The sequence below is a fragment of the Odocoileus virginianus genome, chromosome 33 (genome assembly GCF_023699985.2).
Source record: "Odocoileus virginianus isolate 20LAN1187 ecotype Illinois chromosome 33, Ovbor_1.2, whole genome shotgun sequence".
NCBI lineage: Eukaryota > Metazoa > Chordata > Mammalia > Artiodactyla > Cervidae > Odocoileus > Odocoileus virginianus.
In genome coordinates this window covers 33859840-33879310 of record NC_069706.1, presented here as the reverse complement: position 1 = coordinate 33879310, position 19471 = coordinate 33859840, and the positions used below count along the sequence as shown (strand labels likewise).

General features: G+C 54.0%; 1 protein-coding gene across 2 annotated transcripts in view; it reads left to right on the top strand.

Moving 5' to 3' along the window:
- Nucleotides 1–19471, top strand: part of COL26A1 (collagen type XXVI alpha 1 chain) — a 165852-nt gene that overhangs the window by 126713 nt on the left and 19668 nt on the right. For both annotated transcript variants that reach the window (XM_070460283.1, XM_070460284.1), the window contains exon 4: nt 14871–14932. In XM_070460283.1, the coding sequence (XP_070316384.1) occupies nt 14871–14932 (62 nt within the window). The remainder of the gene's footprint in view (nt 1–14870; nt 14933–19471) is intronic.

Below are 19471 nucleotides of genomic sequence, written 5' to 3'. Positions count from 1 at the left end.
ATGACCGCATAGACCTCCGCTACCGATCCGACAGCCAGCATCATGTGCTGGTGTGAGTGAGTCAGTAGGCTTGCCCCCCTTTGAAAGTTGTGAGTGGGATACGGAGGTACCTGTCTCGACTCCACACCATACCTTTAAAGGAATTAAAAGCAAATGGTTTGGGAAACTTCTGTCTGAGAAAAGGCAGCGTTACCAAATGCAAAAAAAAAAAAAAAAAAAGCCCCACAAGCCACGACTGGGAGGAGATAGATATTTGCAGTGCCGAAAACTGACAACACATTGACATCGGAAATAAAGAACTCCCCTGAATCAACAAGAAATGGCCAATAGAGAAATGGGTCAAGAACATGGACAGGACTTTCACAGGCTGGAGGGGAGGTGGTGGGGACAAATGGCTCAAAAACTTATGAAAAGATGTTCAGCCTCATTAGCAGTGTGGAACATGCAAATTCAAACCACAGTGCGAGGGTGTTTCACACCCACCAGACTGGCAGGCTTCTGTAGTCTTGGATCGGTGCCTCTCGGGGCTCCAGGGTGCAGAGCTGAGAGGGTGGTATTGGAGGAAGGGGGACCAGATGCCCCCACTAATAGGGAGGCTCATTTCTGGACTCCTATTGTCCTTCAGGACTTGGCTGAGGCTGGGCCAGCAAGGGGTCCCGAGCTGCTTGGGTCCTACCCCAGCCCCTCCTCCCACCCCCTGCCCCCACCCCAGGCCCGTGGGGTCTCCGAGACTGCTTCCTTGGACTCCGCTGGCGTCAGGGCCCCTTCCCAGGCAGCCAGATGTGTCTCTGTCTGCAGCGCCCGGGTCTGCTGCGCAGAGCTGGGTGGAAGAAGAGAGGGAGAAAGGAACTGGGGGTAACTGGGTCAGACTGCCCCTCCCTGGCACTTGGACTGACCCCTCCCCCGAGAGAATCTGCACCCCAGACCCCACCACCGCATCCCTAAAGCTCAGAGGGGCTGGAGAGAGGAGGGTGGGGTTCTCCATCCCCTGCACAGGGCAGCCCAGCTGTGAGCAGGGAGCAAGTGTCAGACTCCAAGGCCTGCCTCGGGCTGTCCCCTCACTTCCCCTGCAGTGGCCTGAGCCTTCTTGCATCTACCACTTGGTGAGTCCAGCTGGGCTCCCAGGAGCCTGGGGTAGGACCAGTGTGGATGAGAGCCCTGCTGATGGAACAGAAGCTTCTCCCGCAGCTCTAGCCTAGCATCTGGATGTGGGGAAAATGGCCAGTAGGAGCCCGGATCCCGGAACCACACTCCGTGCCTGAGCAGAAGGTTTCTCATCCCTTCCTCTAATCTGCACACATGTGGAGCAGGTGACCAGGGAGTCTTGGCATTTCCAGATCCTGGGCCACGTTTTACCTTTGGGGGCTGAACCGTCTCTTGCCCCTCCTTAATTATGGCGATAACATTATCTCCCTGCTAGGCTCTCCTGGCAGGAGAGAGGGATGGCAGAACTCTTTGTATGGTGTTGGGCTTCCAGTGGTGGCGTATGGATTCGTTCTTACTATGGTGTAAATGACTAACGGGAAGTAGTGGCGTGCCTGCCCTGCAATGGTGAGAAGGTGTACATACACCCAGGACTGGGTTTTAGCCCTGGGTGGACCATCACCTCAAATGTGTGGCTATGGCCATGAACGACGTACCACCTCCGATCTATTTTCTCACCTGTTAAAAGAAAGGGCCCAGTGAGCCTAAGGCTCTTCTGGTCTTTACAATTGTATAGGAGGTTTGTTTTCTAATATGGGTACAAGTATAGTTGCCCCTTCTCTGTCTGAGAAGGTGGCCTTGATTACCCTCATCCTCCGGGCCAAAGCAGCTGAAGTTCAGAGAGTTAAGTCACTTCCCCAAGGTCACACAGCTTGTGTGGGCCCAGAGAGATGACTAAGCCTTGAGCTATTAGGCAAACACAGTAAATCCTGAACAAATGCCTCTCTGTTGTTTGAATGTGTTTTAAACTATCAGGTCAGTCGGGGGAGGGAAAATGTCTCTAAGAAAGAGCCAGATTGTGTCCGAGTGATTGTCCAGGCTGGAAAATACAGGCAATGAGCAGAAAAATCCACCCTGAGTGAAGGTCTGTGTCTGATGTGGGGACTGGCTCTGTCAAGTGGTCCTTTAGTTGCCATGACAACCTCCTCCTGTGGGGAAGGATGCAGTCCAGGTTTGACCCTGGGAATCCGGAGTCTTGTCACCTGCCCACTCCTCCTCCTTCTTGGTTTCCCTTACCCCCTGTCTCAACAGGAGGCCAGGTGGCCTGGGCTAGGAGGGGACGGCTGACCAGTGCAAGGTGGTCCCTGAGAGATAGGTATGCAGGGAGGGAGCAGGTCAGACCTGAAAAAATATAAACCGCAGACATTGTCTAGGGGAGCTGAGCCCAGACTGCCCCATGTCGTGAAGCAGGAACCTTCTGTGTGGCCACTACATCCCCCACTGGACGTGGGGTGGGCCTCATCATGTGCTGTTCCCTTGAGTGGCCGAGAACTGGGGGTGGGGGCACCAAGACCCGTCTCCGTCTTGCCCACCTTGAGCCCACGGGTAGGTGGTGCCTGAGGCCAGGGCTCTGGGCTCCCACCCCATGCAGTCAGAGCAGCGTCTCTTTGACTTGTTATCTTTTGATGGCTCCAGAGGCCATGTGTATAGGAAAAAAAAATAAAACGTCGTTCTTTTAAAAAGGCAGTTGAGAGACTTCCCTGGTGGTCCAGTGGCTAAGACTTCACACTCCCAATGAGGGGGCGTGGGTTCAATCCCTGGTCAAGGAACTAGATCCCACATGCCACAACTATGACCTGGCACGGCCAAAATAAAGAAAATTATTATTCTTATTATTTTATAAAAAGAACATTTGAAAACTGCTGCTCTGAGCCCTTCTTTGGTAGGAGGTCAGGCCTGTGGTCTCTCCAGCCTGGGATTCGTCCTCTGATAGAGAACTTGGGAGCCTTTTGGGAATTCCTTGGTGGTCCAGTGGTTAGGACTCTGTGCTCTCACTGCCGAGGGTGCAGGTTCAGTCCTTGTTTGGGGAACTAAGATCCCATGAGCCATGCAGAGCAACCAACAGAAAAGAGAGCTTGGGAGACCCGGTGTCAGAGGAAGCACCCCACACTCGCATCCCAGCTCCCCTGAACAACCTTCGAGACGTAGACGATGCTGTTAAGAGACCAAGGGTTTCCCTGGAGCCCAGCTGATCCTTGAATTAAAGCTGAAGCCACCTTGGGCCTTCCCGTACCTTTGGAGGAGTAGAGACCCTGAGAGGGGAAGGGGTCTGCCCAAGTGTACGCAGGGAAAGATCAGAGCTGCTCCCAGGGGGTCCTCCGATGCCTGGGGGTCCCCCAGACCTCCCACCTGGGGGCTTTGAACTCCACCGCCATTTTCCCCTGAAAGCCCCAAACCCCCAAGTGACTCTGCCCACTTCTGGCTGCCTTTGGGGCACCTCGTCTGTTTCCCTAAGATTAGAGCTCATCACCCACCTGAGCCTGGACCAGTGATGCAGGAGGGGGAGGCCCTGCCTTGGGTCCAAGACTGTGGGTGATCTGCCCAGCAGAATCAGGCAGCCTCTCCCATATTCTGGAAGTCCTCGGTCAGCCTGCTTCTCTTTAGGGCTCCTGAACATTGACCTTGAGCTCGGAGCCCTGTTTAAAAGGATCCTTTCCCGCTGATACAGAACGATGTGGGCATGTCCACCGATGCCACATGTCCATGGGGGCGGGGGGGGGCGGGGAGTCAGAGCTGGTCTCCCTGGGCTGCGCCTGGTGTCATCTTTCAGACCCAGGCGGGGCCGCCTGCCAGTGTTCTGGGACCCTGGAGATATTTATGATTTCGTTCTGGATGAGGGAAAAAGAGAGAGAGCACTTCAGACAATAACTTCAGATTAGCAATGCGAACCTCAGAAATCCACCCAAGAGAAGCAGCCGGATTGGTGAACCCTGAAAAATAAAACATATGCAGGGGTGTCCTCCACTTTCTCAACCCCCCCAGATGGCTGCAGAGACTGGATCTCTTACTTCTTTTTTAATTTATTTGGCTGCCCTGGGTCTTCGTTGCTGCACGGGATTTTCTCTAGTTACGGCGAGTCAGGGCTACTCTGAATTTGCAGTGTGTGGGCTTCTCATTGCAGTGGCTCCTCTTATTTCGGAGCACAGGCTCCAGGGCGCACGGGCTTCAGCTGCTGAGGCACGTGAGCTCAGTTATTGCAGCTTCCGGGCTTAGTTGCTCTAAGGCTTATGGGATCTTCCTGGCTCAGGGATCGAACCCGTGTCTCCACATTGGCAGGAGGATTCTTTACCACTGAGCCATCAGGGAAGCCCCTGAATCTCTTACTTCTGGATAAAACCCCCCTCGAGTCCTGTGGGACAGTCCTAGGAGACTGGAAATCTCTCCACTGAGCAAACGGGTACATGACCCCTTTAATCCAAGTACCCCCAACTGTGGGAACCCCACTCCAGCAGAATTCTGAGTAGGACCAAGAAGTCCTTGATCGTGCAGAATTCTGGCTGCTGCATACTCATGGATTTCTGGAGACTTCTCCCAGCTGTGCCAGTCAGTCTGAAGGGGAGTCACTCTGCAGTCCGCTGGAAACAGTGCTGATGAGAAAGATGTTGCATCAAACAAACGTGGGTTCAGTCCCTGGCTGGGGAACTAAGATCCAGCATGCAAGCCGCAACTAAGCCGGCTAAGAGCCAGCGGTATCCCCCCACCACCGCCACCACCCAACAGCCTGCTTTGAATCCAGCCGCGGGCACTTGCTACCTGTGTGACTTTGGGCAAATTACCTAATCTCTCTGTGCCTGGGTTGCTTCATCTGCAAAACAGAGATAACAAAGGTTCTTCCTTCACTGGGTTGTTGTAGGAATTAGACAAGTATACGTGAAAAGTGGTGCCTTGGGTCTCGTCCTTCCGCTAGTGTCTGGCAGAGTGAGCACTCCGTGAACACAAGCTGCTTTTTCTTCTTTTGATCATTATTATGACCTGCGTGGCTCCACACGGGCCAGACCCTCTCTGCTATTGTGAAATCGGAAAAGAGCATTTCCTCCCTTCTTCCCCTCCCACCGAGACACGAGCCAGAAGGTAATGAACTTCAGCGTCCAAACGGCTTTCTTATCTCTACCTTAAGCCCCTTCCACTTCTCCTGGCCTCGGTGGAAATGGAAACCAGCTGCTCCGGGTGGGGGGCGGCGAGAAGCAGGGAGGAAGCTCCCAGCACAGAGTTGCCAGGGTTCGCTTGGGACACACCACCCCTGCCCGCTGAGGGAGGAGAACGGTCCCTTCCCTCCCCTGCCCGAGTTCCCTGAGGTCCTCCAAGGTGGGCCAGCTGGACAATGAGCTGAGGGTCTCCTTCTAGATCTGCTCACCCCCTCCCCCAAGGTGGTGCTGCCTCTGTCTGAGAGGACACATGAGCTTCTTTGCAGCCCCGTGTGACAGAGGGGTATGCCTGCCCCACTTCTCAGAATATGAGAATGGATGAGACCTGGACCCACAGGGAAGAGGGGTACACAAGATGTTCCCCAGCCAGGCTGCTGAGTGCTCTAAGCAAGGTGCATATTGCACTCTTGGCAATTAATAGGAAGCTGGCTGCCTGGGTCCTCCTGGAGTGGTCAAGGAAGGCTCCCTGGAGGAGATGGTGCTTCCGTAGGAATTTACTAATCATTGGAGTGGATTAGAATCTATCTCTGGATATGATAACAAGACAGGCAAATGCCAAAGAACTAGAAGAGTGAGGGGTGCTCAGATCATGGCAAGCAGCCCGTTTGAGGGGGACGGGGGTTTTCCTCAGGGCAATGGGGAACACTGGAGGGTGACATGTCAGATTGGTGGTTTAGGGTGAGCAAGGTTAGGGTTAGACGTGTTTTACACAGACCACGCCTGTGTACCAGCATCCTCGTCAAGAAAGAGACCATTTTCATCATCTTAGAAGTCCTCCTCCTGCCTCTTCTAACTGCCCTCTTCAAGGTAACCAGTGACCCACAGGCCACCGCCTTCAAGCTGTCCTGCCTGTGATGGACCTTTCAGTAAATGGACTGACATGGGTGTGTGCTCTCTGGGGTCTGTCATCTCTGTGAGTTCATCCATTGGGTATGTGGTTTCTGTGCACTTCTTACTGTGTAATATTCCATTTTGTGAATATTTAGTTTATCCCATCAGCCACCAATCGGAATTTGGATTATTAAAATTTTTGGTTATTTGGAGCAACACTGCTTATTCTTACACAAGCCTTTTGGTGAAATTATTCATTTTTGTACCTAGAGATGGAATTGCTCCTATTAGATGAAATTGCTCGTCCCTATTAGAAACAGCCACATTTTTAAGACGTGGTTATTCCATGGACATTGCATTGATACTGTCTTAGAGTTCCAGTGGCTCACACCCTCTTGGATACTCAGATACGTGCATTGTTAGTCTTGCATTTTCAGCTGTCCTGGTGGGTGTAGTTTAATTTGCATTTCCTGATAGAGCTAGGGAGTTGAGCCCCTCTACGAATGACTCAGCCATTTGGCATCTTATTTTGTGGTTTTATGTATTCCAAGGACCTCTTCTACTTGATGATAGGCTTCTTCATTGTTTTAATGCTGTCTTCTGATGAAAAGAAATTCTTACATTTAATGCAATTCATCTTATCAAAGCTTTCCTTAATGTTAGTGCTTTTTGTTTTAGAAGAAATCTTTGTCTATTCTGAGGTCATGAAGGTAAGTTACCTATATTTTATTAAAATTGTATCAGGTTTTTTGTTTGTTTGTTTTTGTTTTGTGTTTTTGTATTGCTGTTTTGGCGAAATTTGGCATGGTGTGCAAGATCTTAGTTCCCTAACTGGGGATTGAACCTGTGCCCTCTGCAGTGAAAGCACGGAGTCCTAGCCACTAGACCACCAGGGAATTTCCAAAAAAGTGTGGTTTCTTTTTTAACAGTTAGATCTACAATGTAACTGGAATCGACTTTCGTGTGTGGTATGGGTTGGGGGGTCAGATTCTTTTATTTTACTTCTCCATTTTGATATCCAATTGAGCCAGTACTCTTTACTGAAGTCCTTCCTTTCTCTCCAGTACTCATATATACCGGTTTTATAAACCAGGTGACTGTGTTAAGTGTGACTCTATTTGTCTGTCTTTGCACCAATAATACAGTGTCTTAATTACTGTAGTTTTATAATAGATCTCAGTTCTGGTTGTATAAGTCTTCCACGTTTGTTCTATTTCATCTTTGCGTTTGGCTATTCTTGGACCTTTGCGTTTTTGTGTATATTTTAGAAACAACCTGAGACATACACACACAACATACAAAAAAACCTTCTGAGATTTTGAATGGGGTTGCATTGAATGGATAGATCAATTGGGAGAGAATTAACGTATATAGTATGGCACCTTCCAATCCATGAGTATAGTGTATCTTTTCATTTATTTAAGTCTGCTTTAATTTCTCTTAGTGATGTTTTATAATTTTCAGTAGATTTATTCCTAGATAATTTGATGCTGTGTGAATGGTATTTTAAAATTTCATTTTCTACGTGGTTTATTGTCAATGTATAGAAATATGGTTGGTTTTTGAAAACTCTATAATCCTTGCTAAATTAACTTAATAATTCCAATAATTCCTCTTTAGATTTTTCTAGGGCAAAGATGTTTTGGGGTGTGGTCCAGCCGTGGTACAAGACCCAACAATCTTGAACTCTGGGCTGGATTTGGAGGTTGAGAGGGAAGAAGACAGACTTCACCAGTCAGATTGGCAGGGTCTGTAGTGCCACGCGCGCGTGCTAAGTCACTCCAGTCGTGTCTGACTCTTCGTGACCCTGTGGTCTATAGCCCGCCACGCTCCTCTGTCCATGGCATTCTCCAGGGAAGAATACTGAAGTGGGTTGCCATGCCCTCCTCCAGGGGATCTTCCCAAAGGTCAAACCCACGTCTTTTATGTCTCCTGCATTGGTGGGTGGGTTCTTTACCACTTGCACCACCTGGGAAGCTGGGGGGATGCAAAAATCACAGACTTCACCCATGTCTAGTCACGGTCCAGGCGCTGTTTTCACATCGCGTGGAGAGTTCTTCCCCCAACCAGGGCAGCTAGCCTAGCCCACCGTGGCCTTGTGGGAAGGGAAGGCCGCCTTTAATCAACAAGCTGGGTGACCTTGACTATGTTGTTAAACCTCTCTTGAGTCTCATCTTCCTCACTCACAAAGGGAGGGACGCACGCCAGGGTGTTTCTGCCTCTCGCCTCATAGGTGACTGATGAACCCTGGTGAACAGTTTTCACTCACCCATGTTGTCTCTTTTCCCCATGGGGTTTTTCTGAACATTGCTGGAAATTTCTGCAGTCCAGAGGGTGCTGGTGTGTGTGGGGTGGGTGGGGGGAGGTAGGTTGCCAGCTCCCACTGCGCTCTGAGCAGCTTCAGTGCAGCTGGTCCTTTGGGGATTTTTATTTCCACGGTGAGGACACCCATGCAAGGCTGCCCCTCTTCAAGAAGGAACTCAAATTACTTTTCAATAAAAACTCTTGGCAGAAGTTCTTGAAAAACTCTGGCTTTCTCTGTGATCCCTGATATAGAAAAAGGATGGAATTTAATTATTCTGTCCTGTCCACGAGCCCCACGGCAGGGCCTGGCACGCAGCCATTGCTCTGTCTGACCAGCAGGCCCCCCGCCCCCGCTGGGGTTCATTGCTCTGGCATGTGTGAGGGAGCACAGAGGAGACCCAGGGCAGGGCCCCCACCTTCAGCCTTGCCTCGCCCTTTCCACCCTTCCTTTTGGGGTCTGTGTCTTAGAAAAATCCCACCTGTCTGCGGTTACCTGGACAAGAGGCTCTCTACAAGTTAACTGGAGAGGTGACTTCCCAGGTCCAGGAGAGGTGTTGATATTTTACAAAATTCCCATCAGGGCCTCTCTGCTACCCACGAGGCTCAGCTCCAGAGCACCAGAGGGCAGTTAAGAACTTCAGGCTGAATTGGAAACATCAGGATTGGAAAAATCTAGAATGATCACATCTTGGTGGCCCCAGGAGTCTGGAGATCCCAAGAGACTCTGGAACTTCAGCCTGCAACTGGCTTGTCTCCTGCCAGCTCATGAAGAGACACAGTTTTGTATATTTTCCACGCAGCATCATAAGCATGTTCTGTGTTTTTACCCAGTTAAACATTTAAATTAAAGATCCCCTAGAGAAGGGCAGGGCAGCCTGCTCCAGTATTCTTGCCTGGAGAATCCCGTGGACAGAGGAGGCTGGCGGGCTACAATCTATAGGTTTGCAGTCGGACTTGACTGAAGCGATAAGAACGCACTCATGTATTCAATATATTAAATGTGTATATTGTTTTAAAAAGGCCACTAGCCCTTCAAGGCTTACCATGAGAGAGGAGAGTTCTCAGTACCCCTCTTTGACGCCAGCTTTCATTCCCGATGATCAGGCTTTTTGGGGTGGGAGTGGAACGCTTACCTCCACTGCTCTCGTCACATTAGGGACACTGAGGCTGCTCAGGACCCTCTTGTTCCTGCAGTGCCCTGTAGGCACTCACAGCCAGTCTAGCTGGCCTGCCCCACCCCGTCCCTGCAGCATCTTACCCTGCTGACCTCCGTGGAACTGTCTTCCCCTTGGAGTCTTGGCTAGGGTCAAGGGTCTCCCAGGGGATGTGGGGGTCTCCTCCAGCCAGGCCCCACTGGGTGGGCTGCGGGTGACACCCACCCTGTATATGCCCCCTGCCTGCAGACCACCTCTGAGAGGGTGGATGGGCCTCGGGCAGGGCCACCCCGGCTGCCGCCATCGGCGTCTCAGCCGCAAAGGGGACGGACTCTGCCTCTTGAGGAGTCTCTGCAGTAGCCAATTCCTGCCCTGTCAGCAAAGCCCAGACCTTGGGAATCCAATCTCATTCAGGGGGAGGCTCCTGACTTCAGGATTCAGAGCCATGACCGGAAGCAGTGCTGGCCAAAGGCACGTGGTGGGTTGGCCCCACCTACCCTCTGTAGTGGGCGGTCGGAGCCCGGCAGTGAGAGGCCGAGGGGGCAGGGGGCAGGAGCAGGGAGCCCGGGGCCCCCGGAGCTGGTCAGTGTAAACCAGCTTCACTGGTGGCTCAGTGGTAAAGAACCTGTCTGCCGATGCAGGAAACATGGATTCGAACCCTGGTCCAGGAAGACCCCACATGCCTCAGAGCAGCTAAGCCCGTGCCTTACAACTAGTGAGCCTGTGCTTGAGAGCCCAGGAACTGCAACTGCTGAAGCCTGCTCACCCTAGAGCCTGTGCTCCACGACAGGAAAAGCCACCGCAAGGGGAAGCCCCTGCACCGCCATGAGAGTAGCTCCCGCTTCCTGCAACTAGCGAAAGCCCTCATGCAGCAACGAAGACCCTGCAGGGTCAAAAATATATACAGAAATAAAACTAACTTTTAAAAAAGTATAGACCCCTTTTACAGATGGAGAAACTGAGGTACAGAGAGAAAGCAGGCCCCAAGCCCCACAGTGAGCCAGTGGCCTCCCTAGCTCTCTCTCTGCTGGCCACACTGAGCAGTCAGTCCTCTGCTCACCCACACACCCCCTCACCTCCAATCCACATATACTGGCAAAGATCTCCAAGCCCAAGTTCTGCCTCTGTGTCCTAGACTCAAGGAAACGTTCGCAGGCCCGCGTGTGCTGGGAACGTGGGAATCCTCGGAACCCCAGAAAGGGAAGAGTCTGCCTCTCAGGGAGGGGAAACCGAGGCCCGGAGCCAGGCGGGCAGGGCCTCGGCCGGTCACACAGCCAGCATCGCCCCGCCAGGCCCGTTTCCATAGTTCCGCCGCCCTGAGGAATAATTAGAGAAAGTTAAACACACATAATTTAATTGCTTGTCGATGACAGGATGCCAGGGGAGCCATAAAACCCGCCCAGCCTCAGAGCGCCTGCCTGGGCAGGTGGCACGGGAGGCCGGGCTGGCAGCCTGGGGCCCTGCCCCGTGGCTGGGCCTCTCTCTGCGGCTGGGGCGCTGGACCCCTCCCTACCCCTCCCCAGGCCGGCTGACAGCCAAGCCGCTCCCCGTGGGCCAAGCAGGGTGCCCAGTGCCAGCGCAGACTAGGCCCGGGCCCCTGCACCCTTTCCAGAAACAGGTTCCTGTGCGAGCCACAGGTTCGCCCCTCTCTGCTGACCGGCCCCCCGCAGGGCGTCCTGTGTGTTGCCTCAGACCCTGGAAATGTGTTCATGGGTCCTGAATGCCTCGGGGACGTTCACTGCGTGGAGCTGAGGCCTGACTGACACCTCACTCACCTTCTTCCTTCGGGGGGGGGGGTCCCCAGGGTGGGGTGGCACCCCCTGTGTGTGCAGGGAACAGATGAAGCTCAAGCCGGAAAGTTCTCCGGGCCAGCCCGCTTCCAGAGTCGACGCCCTTTTTGCCCCATAAGATGCTCTTGGGCCTCTGTTGCGAGGATAGGCACCTCATTCCCGCTACCCTACCCCCTGCGCATCAGCATTAGCACAGGGTAGGGCCCCCCTGGCAGTCTGGTGGTTGGTTAAGACTTCATCTTCCCATGCAGGGGTTACTGGTTCGATCCCTGGTGGAGGAGCTAAGATCCCACATGCCTCGTGGCCGAAATGCCAAGACATGAAAAGTGAAGAAATGTTGTAACAGATTCGATGAAGACTTTAAAAAATGGTCCACATCTAAAACAAAAGCAAAAGGATATGAGCACAGGGTCGCCAAGGGGCTCACGGGCACCCACCGGGCGTCCAAGGGGCTCACGGGCACCCACCGGGCCTCCAAGGGGCTCACGGGCACCCACTGGGCCTCCAGGTGAAGGAGGGGGTGGCCGGGGGTGGGTAGGGGACGGGGTGTGAATGTCGGGCTGGAGGACAGATGAGTGGGTGGATGGATGGGCGGGAGTGGGTGCATGGAGGTGGGATGGGTGGCATGACACAGGGGACCCTTGTTTTGTTTCGCTGTCTGTCTTTCCCATGAAAGGCTGCTTTCAGAGGCACCAGGATCCTGCTGTTAGGAGGGAGGCACTGAATGTCCCCCGGGAATCTTTCCATGTGTCTGGCCTTGTTGACTGGGGGCCTAGGGGCACCTGGCCATTGTACAGGGTACGTGTGTGCTCAGTCGTGTCCTGACTCTGTGCGACCCTTTGGACTCTAGCTCACCAGGGTCCTCTGTCCGTGGGTCTTTCAGGCAAGAAGACTATAGTGAGTTGCCACTTCCTCCTCCACGGCATCTTCCCAACCTAGGATCGAACCTGCGTTTCCTGCATCTCCTGCATTGCAGGTGGAGTCTTTACCCGCAGAGCCATTCCAGAGAGCCGCCCTCCCCCCACCGCCAAGTTGTACAGGGGGCCCCCCCAAATTTCAGTGCCTGTGGGCCTTTCCCCTGGGGTGGATCCCTGAGCCCAGCGAGGACCACCAGCCCTCCCTGTTCTCCAAGCCCTTCTGTGTCTGCCAGCCTGGGACTCGGCCCCTCTCTGCCTTTCCCCTAGTGACTCATCCTTGAGAAGTCCCCTCTGCCCGTCTCTCTGCTCTGTGCCTTGTACCTTTTACTTTCTTTACCATCCCTTTTGCTGGGAGGAGATGGAGGGAAACATGTGTGTTCAACCCCCCGCGTTTAACCAGAAAACCACCTCTGTTCCTGCTGGTCCTTTGTGAAGTCCTGCCCCATCCCTGAGTCAGACAACTGTATACATTCTTTTAGTTGTTTTAAAGTTCCAGTGTTTATACCTCAGTCTTTAATCTCTTTTATGTATCCGGGTTACTGACAAGGTTTTATTGGGGGAAGAAAAAGAGTTGTTTCTAAAAAAAAAAAAAAAAAAGGCTTATAAACCATGAACTGGGCACAGCCCAGGGTGGATGGGGAAGGAGATGAGGATGAGGGGGTCCCTGCCAGTCCACAGAAACCCTGGTAGGGCTGGTGAGCAGAAAGTAAGGAGCTGTCAGCCCCCATGGCCCCGAGGCTGGGCACCCCTGGGGAAGACACAGCCTGAACCACCTGTTCCCAAGGTCCTAAGATCCTGGGAGTTTCGTTGCATCTCTCACAGGACAAGCATTATTGTAAAACAGGGATGTTTCCAAGGTGGTTCACTTCAGTGACAAAGATACAGGACTTCTCCCAAGACAGACAGGGCTGATGATGGGGGGCGGGGACCCCGCCAGTGAGCACGGGGGCCTCGCCGCAGCCAAGGGGCCTCTGAACACCAAATGGGACATGCTGAGTTACCCTAATACCTCTTGTGTGTCTGCTTGACCAGAAAGGGGTGCCTGTGGGGTCAGGCTTTGAACTGAGGGAGGAATCTATCTCTTGACTTTCAGAGCAATAAAAGCTCTTAGGAACAGCTTTGAACCATCTATTTCCTCATTAAAGAGCTCTGGGTCTCTGGGGGAGACAGACATAAATAGATGATTACAGCCCAGGGAGATGTGTGCCTGGGAGGTTAACCATTACTGGTTTCCTAGTTGGCCTTCCGGCTCCGGGGCCCTCCCACGGTACACTCTGCTGCCAGAGCGAGCTTTTAAACATGCAGATCTGACCTTGGCTTTCACTGCCTCCAACAGCTGCCCATCGGTCTCAGGACACTGCCGGGCTCCTCCCCACTGTCCTCCTGCTCCAGCCCTGGTGGTCCCCAGGTGTGCTCTGGCCCGCTAGGCTGCTGGAAGACCCTCCCCAGTTCTGTTCCCCTCTGGTGTCAGCACTAATTCTTCCTTCTGTGGAATCTGACCAATCACTGTGCATCCCTCAGGCCTCACCTTAGATGCCACTGCCTCCAGGAAGCCCTCCTGGACCACCCCCAGCCCAGATGGGCTTTGGCAACCCCAGACAGGCTACCCACTTCAGTATTCTTGGGCTCCCCTGGTGGCTCAGCTGGTTAAGAATCCGCCTGCAATGTGGGAGACCTGGATTTGATCCCTGGTTTGAGAAGATCCGTTGGAGAAGGGAACGGCTACCCACTCCATTATTCAGGCCTGGAGAATTCCATGGACAATATATTCACAGGGTCTCAAACAGTTGGACACAACTGAACAACTTTCACTTTCAAGTTGCTCTTTTACATGTTCTGTTCTTACAGCTCTTAGCAGCTTGTGTCTTTTTACCTGTTCCCTTCCTCAGACTGTATCTCTCAAAGGCAGGGAGTGTGTCTCATTTACTACTCATTCATTAACTATCAGATTTTTTTTTTTAATGGTGGAGTTTATTTTAAAAAATATTTTTCAACATGTACACACTGCTCTATTTATTCTTTATTTATCTTTGGCTGCACTGGGTTTTTGTTCCTGCACGGGCTTTTCTTTAGTTGTGGCAAGCAGGGGCCATTCTCTAGTTGCGGTGCACGGGCTTCTTATTGCAGTGGCTTCTCGTTGTGGAACACAGGCTCTAGGCACGCGGGCTTCAGTAGCTGCAGCATGCAGCATCAGTAGTTGCGACTTGCCGGCCCTAGGGCACGGGCTTCAGTAGTTTTGGCACAGGAGCTCATTAGTTACAGCTTGAGGGCCCGAGAGCTTGCAGGCTTCTGTAGTTGTGGCGTACAGGCTTAGTAGCTTGTGGCATGTGGAATCCTCCCAGACCAGGGATCGAACCAGGTCCCCTGCACTGGCAAGGGGATTCCCATCCACCGTGCCACCAGGGAAGTCCTCAGATATTTTTTGAGCCACTACTTTGTGCCAGGTACTGAAATTCACAAACAAAACAAAGACCCTGCGCATATAACACTTGCAGGCTGACGAGGCATCCCAGGTCGTAGCTCAGACGATTCACAATACTCTGCTGTGGATGCCCAGAAAGGAGGCTCGGAGGTCAGGCAGGCTGCCTGGAGGAGGGGGCACTAAAGATAAGGCTCTGAAGGATGCGTAGGAGTTTTCCAGGCAGCAACTCAGAGATTTCCCTGCCTGCCTGAGCAGAGGCTATCCTGCCTGGCCCGGCTGCTCTCTCCCCAGGATCCACTCCACTCTCACCTCTTCTCTTTCAGAATGTATGAACTGTACCCGGCTCAGCGACATGAGTGAGCGGCTGACCACGCTGGAGGCCAAGGTCAGATGGTCTGGGGATCCTGGGCCTAGGGAGTTGAAGAGGGAGGAGCCGGCGTCAGCCCCAGGGAGCCCAGCAGGCCTGAGCAGCCTGGTCCCGGGGGCTGGGTGCTATTTGGGGCCTCAGTGGCTCTAGGTAACTTTCTCTAGGCCGGGCCAGCCTCCTGGGGTGGGAAAGGGGAGTGGGATGTGTAAGAAACCCAAGGGTCCCGGGCAGCAGGCTGGTCTGGGTGTGAGCCTCGATGGCTGGGAGACCAGAAGCCCAGATGCTGACCCCTCAGTGGGAAGAGGAGGGAAGTCGCTGTCCCCCCAGAGCTGCTGACCCCCCTCTGGCTCCTCCTTCCTGGTCTTGCACGGGGCTGGGCTCAGGAGCTGATGGAGGAGGAGCCGCCTGGCCCCTGCGGGCTTTCTCCCCGTCTACATCAGGCGGCAGCGGGGTGGAGCAGCCCACCCCAGAGGCAGAAGGGCTCAGTAAAGCCCAGGCTTATCTGGGAGTGGCCCCAGGCAGCAGCATGAGGAGGACAGGGCTCAGAGAAGGGGAGGATGTGAGGGGTGCGGGTGTGTCAGGGAAGCGGCCCCGTGGGGACACCTGGGGCTCTGTCCCGCCTGGGCCCCGGGAGACAGCGCAGAGCCCGCCTGGGGGCCAGCCTGGCCCTCGCTGGGACGCGCTTCTGCGTGCTGCCCCTGTCCCCACGTGCCCCTGCAGACAAGCCCCACCGCCTTCACCTGGAAAGCAGGCGCGGGGTGACTGCTCTGGGGGAGGCAGGCTTGGGGGCTGCAGCTGCTGTGCCTCCAACCTCCAAGGAGCCTCTGGGGGCAGCGGGACTGCCGGGGGCTCCTGGCCCAGGGCAGAGCCAGCACGGGGGACTGGACTGACCTGAGCCGAGGCAGCGCTCTCTCAAGGGCAGACCGCAACAACTGGGCCAAGACACTGCCTGGGAGGGCGCTGTGAGCGTGGCCGGCCGGCAGGGAGGCCGGAGTGAGGACAGGGCGCCGACGGGGGCTGCAAGACCCCCATGGCGGGAACATGGAGCAGACCCAGAGGTCGGATCCCAGCCCAGGGGGGCCTGACAGGCAGGGCCTCCCTGCAGACACACACACACAGACACACACAGACACAGATATACACATAGACACACACACACAGATACACACAGACACACACACACACACAGATACACACAGACAGATACACACACACACAGATACACACACAGACACACACAGATACACACCCAGACAGATACACACACAGACACACACACAGACACACACACAGACACACACAGATACACACACACACAGATACACACACAGACACACACAGATACACACCCAGACACATACACACACAGACACACACACAGACAGATACACACACAGACACACACACACATAGATACACACACAGACACAGACACACACACACAGATACACACAGAGACACACATAGACAGACAGATAGACACACAGACACACATGACCACACATATAGAGACACACACACATGAACACACAGACACACGTATAGACACACACAGAGACACACACATAGACATACACAGACACACACATAGATACATACACATACACACATAGCCACACATATAGACACACACACATAGACACATATATACACACACATAGACACATACAGACACATACATGATCATACACATAGACACATAAACACAGAGACACATGTATAGACACACATGAATACACAGAGGCACACACACAGACATACACATAAACACACAGACACACATAGCCATACATATAGCCACACACACATGAACACACAGACACACACATAGACACATACTTAAACACACATGAATACACAGAGGCACACACTTAGACATACACATAAACACAGAGACACAGATAGCCACACGCATAGCCACACACATAGACACATACATAAACACACACACACATATAAACACACATGAATACACAGAGGCACACACATAGACATACACATGAACACACAGACACACATAGATACATACATGAACACACAGAGACGCGCGTAGAAACACACATGAATTCACAGAGACACGCATACACACACACAGATGCACACAGACGCACGCAGCCCTGGCCAGTGCTGCGTCACCCTTCGGCTGTGCCTCCTGCCTTGAAGCCTGACCATGGAGACATCTGCCCAGTGCAATGGGGGCTGCGGTGACTGGCAGCTGGAGCCGGGCACGTATGGGACCACCCCCCACCCGCTGGGTGACTCACCGAGCCCCACCTCCTCCTCTGTGGAGTGCGCGGGGGTGCCAGCCTTTCAGGACCGCTCGGGGCCTCAGGTGCCACGTGGGGGGCCCCGTGAGGGACAGATGTGAGGCTCTGTGTTCCCATTTGTGCCACCTCGCTGTGGCCTCTTCCTGATGGAGGCACAGGTACATGGGAGGAGCCCCACGGCAGAAGCGTGAATGGGCCCCTTGTCCCCGCAGGCAGGAGGGTCCCCCAGCAGCCCAGGTGCCTGGGCAGAGGCCGGGGGTGGAGATCCCGTGCCCTCCCTGGGTCAGCAGCTCTGCAGGGTGGGGGCGGAAGGCTTCAGGGAGCGGATGCTGCCACATGAGCCAAGCTGGGGCTGGAGCAGCCCTGGCAGGGATGAGAGATGCTGGGGAAGATGCTAGAAGGAACTCGTGGTACCCGAGACTCTAAAAAAGGCGGGCTCCCCAGGCTCGCTGGCCTGACAGACATTTTCCAGACACTTGAAACCTCCGTGTGGTTTGGCAGAGCGCCGGCCCAGCACCTCGGGGTGTTACAAGTCACAGCTCTGAGGCAGGACTGGCACCATGCCCTCTGTCCCCCCGCCCCGGCCCTCACCCATGCCCGCCCGCCATAAGCAAGTCCTCCCCTGGTGCCCCCACCCTGCGCCGCCCTCTGCCTGGGGATGACGCACCCCAGCCCGGCCAGAGCGGAGGGCTGGAGGCGGGCTTACTCTCTGGCCCCGAGGGTGAGGGTCGTGACTCCTCCGCAGACCTCAGGGGGTCTCCTCCACAGACTCTGTGGGGATCAGGCTGTCCCAGTGATAACGCAGTGATAACAGGGCCCTTCTCAGCTCTGGGCATCAGCCTGCTGCCCTGTAAGGTGGAAGTGGAAGGGGTCACTTCCCGGCACTCCGTGGCTCATACAGAGATGACCTCAGGTGACCCTTGGGTGGGGAGATAGACGAGGGAGCTTGAGACAGGTGTCCAGAGAGGTGGCAGCCGTGGAAATCCAGCCATTCTGGATTTCCCGATGGCGATGGGAGGCTCCGGTCTCAGCCCCTGTGTCCAGTCTGGGTCCCCTTCCAGCTGCCTGCCTGCCTGCTGGGTGCCCACGTGTCCCCTGGAGAAGCAGGGCCCCTCGGAGCTTCACCCACCCCATCAGAGGGTCCTGAGGGGCAGCAGCCTAGAGAGGGTGGGGGACACAGGCCAGGCTAGCAGCCAAGACAGCCCTGCAGCCTCGGGGGCGTGTGAGGTCAGGGGAGCCCACAGGGCCAGAGAGAGCACGGAGCGGGGGTCAGGTGGGTGAAGGCAGAAGCGGGCAGGCAGATCCCTGATGGGGAGTCAGAACCTGGGCAGCTAGCAGTAAGTCCAAGGCCTGAAAACTTCGACGTCTGCTTCCTCAAGACGAGAAGCCTGTTTTGACATGTCGAGAGGGATGCATTCAGTGGCCAGCAATGCGAACCCAGCCATTGGCAGCTTGTTTCTTAGCATTTATTGTTAGTTCAATAGGAAGTCCAGACTCTGTGGTCTTGGGGTTGGTTTGGTGACTCAAGAAACCAGACTCCCTCTACAGCCTTCCTCTCCACCTTCTTAGTGAATTGGCTTTTGTCCTCATGTCAGTTAGTGCTAAAGCGTTTGTTACTCAGTCGTGTCCAACTCTTTGCGACCCCAAGAACTGCAGCCTGCCAGGCTCCTCTGTCCATGGAATTCTCCAGGCAAGAATACTGGAGTAGGTTGCCATGCCCTTCTCCAAGGGATCTTCCTGACCCAGGGATTGAACCCTGGTCTCCTGCACTGCAGACAGACTCTTTACTGTCTGAGTCACCAGAGTGCCTCATGATTACAAAGTGGCTGCTGCAGCTCAAAGCCTCACATCCTTATATATTGTTCAAAGGCAGGTAGTAGAGGGTGAAGCAAAGTATCTCAAGAAATTCATTATGTCTCATTGGCCAACACTAGGCCATATGCCCACCTCCTAGGTACAAGGGAGCTGGGAAAATGAGTAATTGGCCAGTGATGATTCCTTCTCTGGGGCATACTCACTGGCTCACAGTAAGGGTTCTAGAGCCAAGGAAGCGGAGGTGGTTGGAGACCAGGCAACCGCAAAGGACTGCTCCATCTTCACTCCCTGCAGTGCCCGAGTTGCCTAAGGATCCAAACCTTAGGATTTGGATCTAGATTCCTCCCACCCCCTTCCTAGGATAGGCTAGAGCAGCTGTTGGGGGATCGTGGGGTAGAAAGCCAGCAGAAAAAAAGTTTCCTGCCTTCCTTCCTCTCCTCCCCCTCAGTTTACACTCCGACTCCAAGGACCAGAC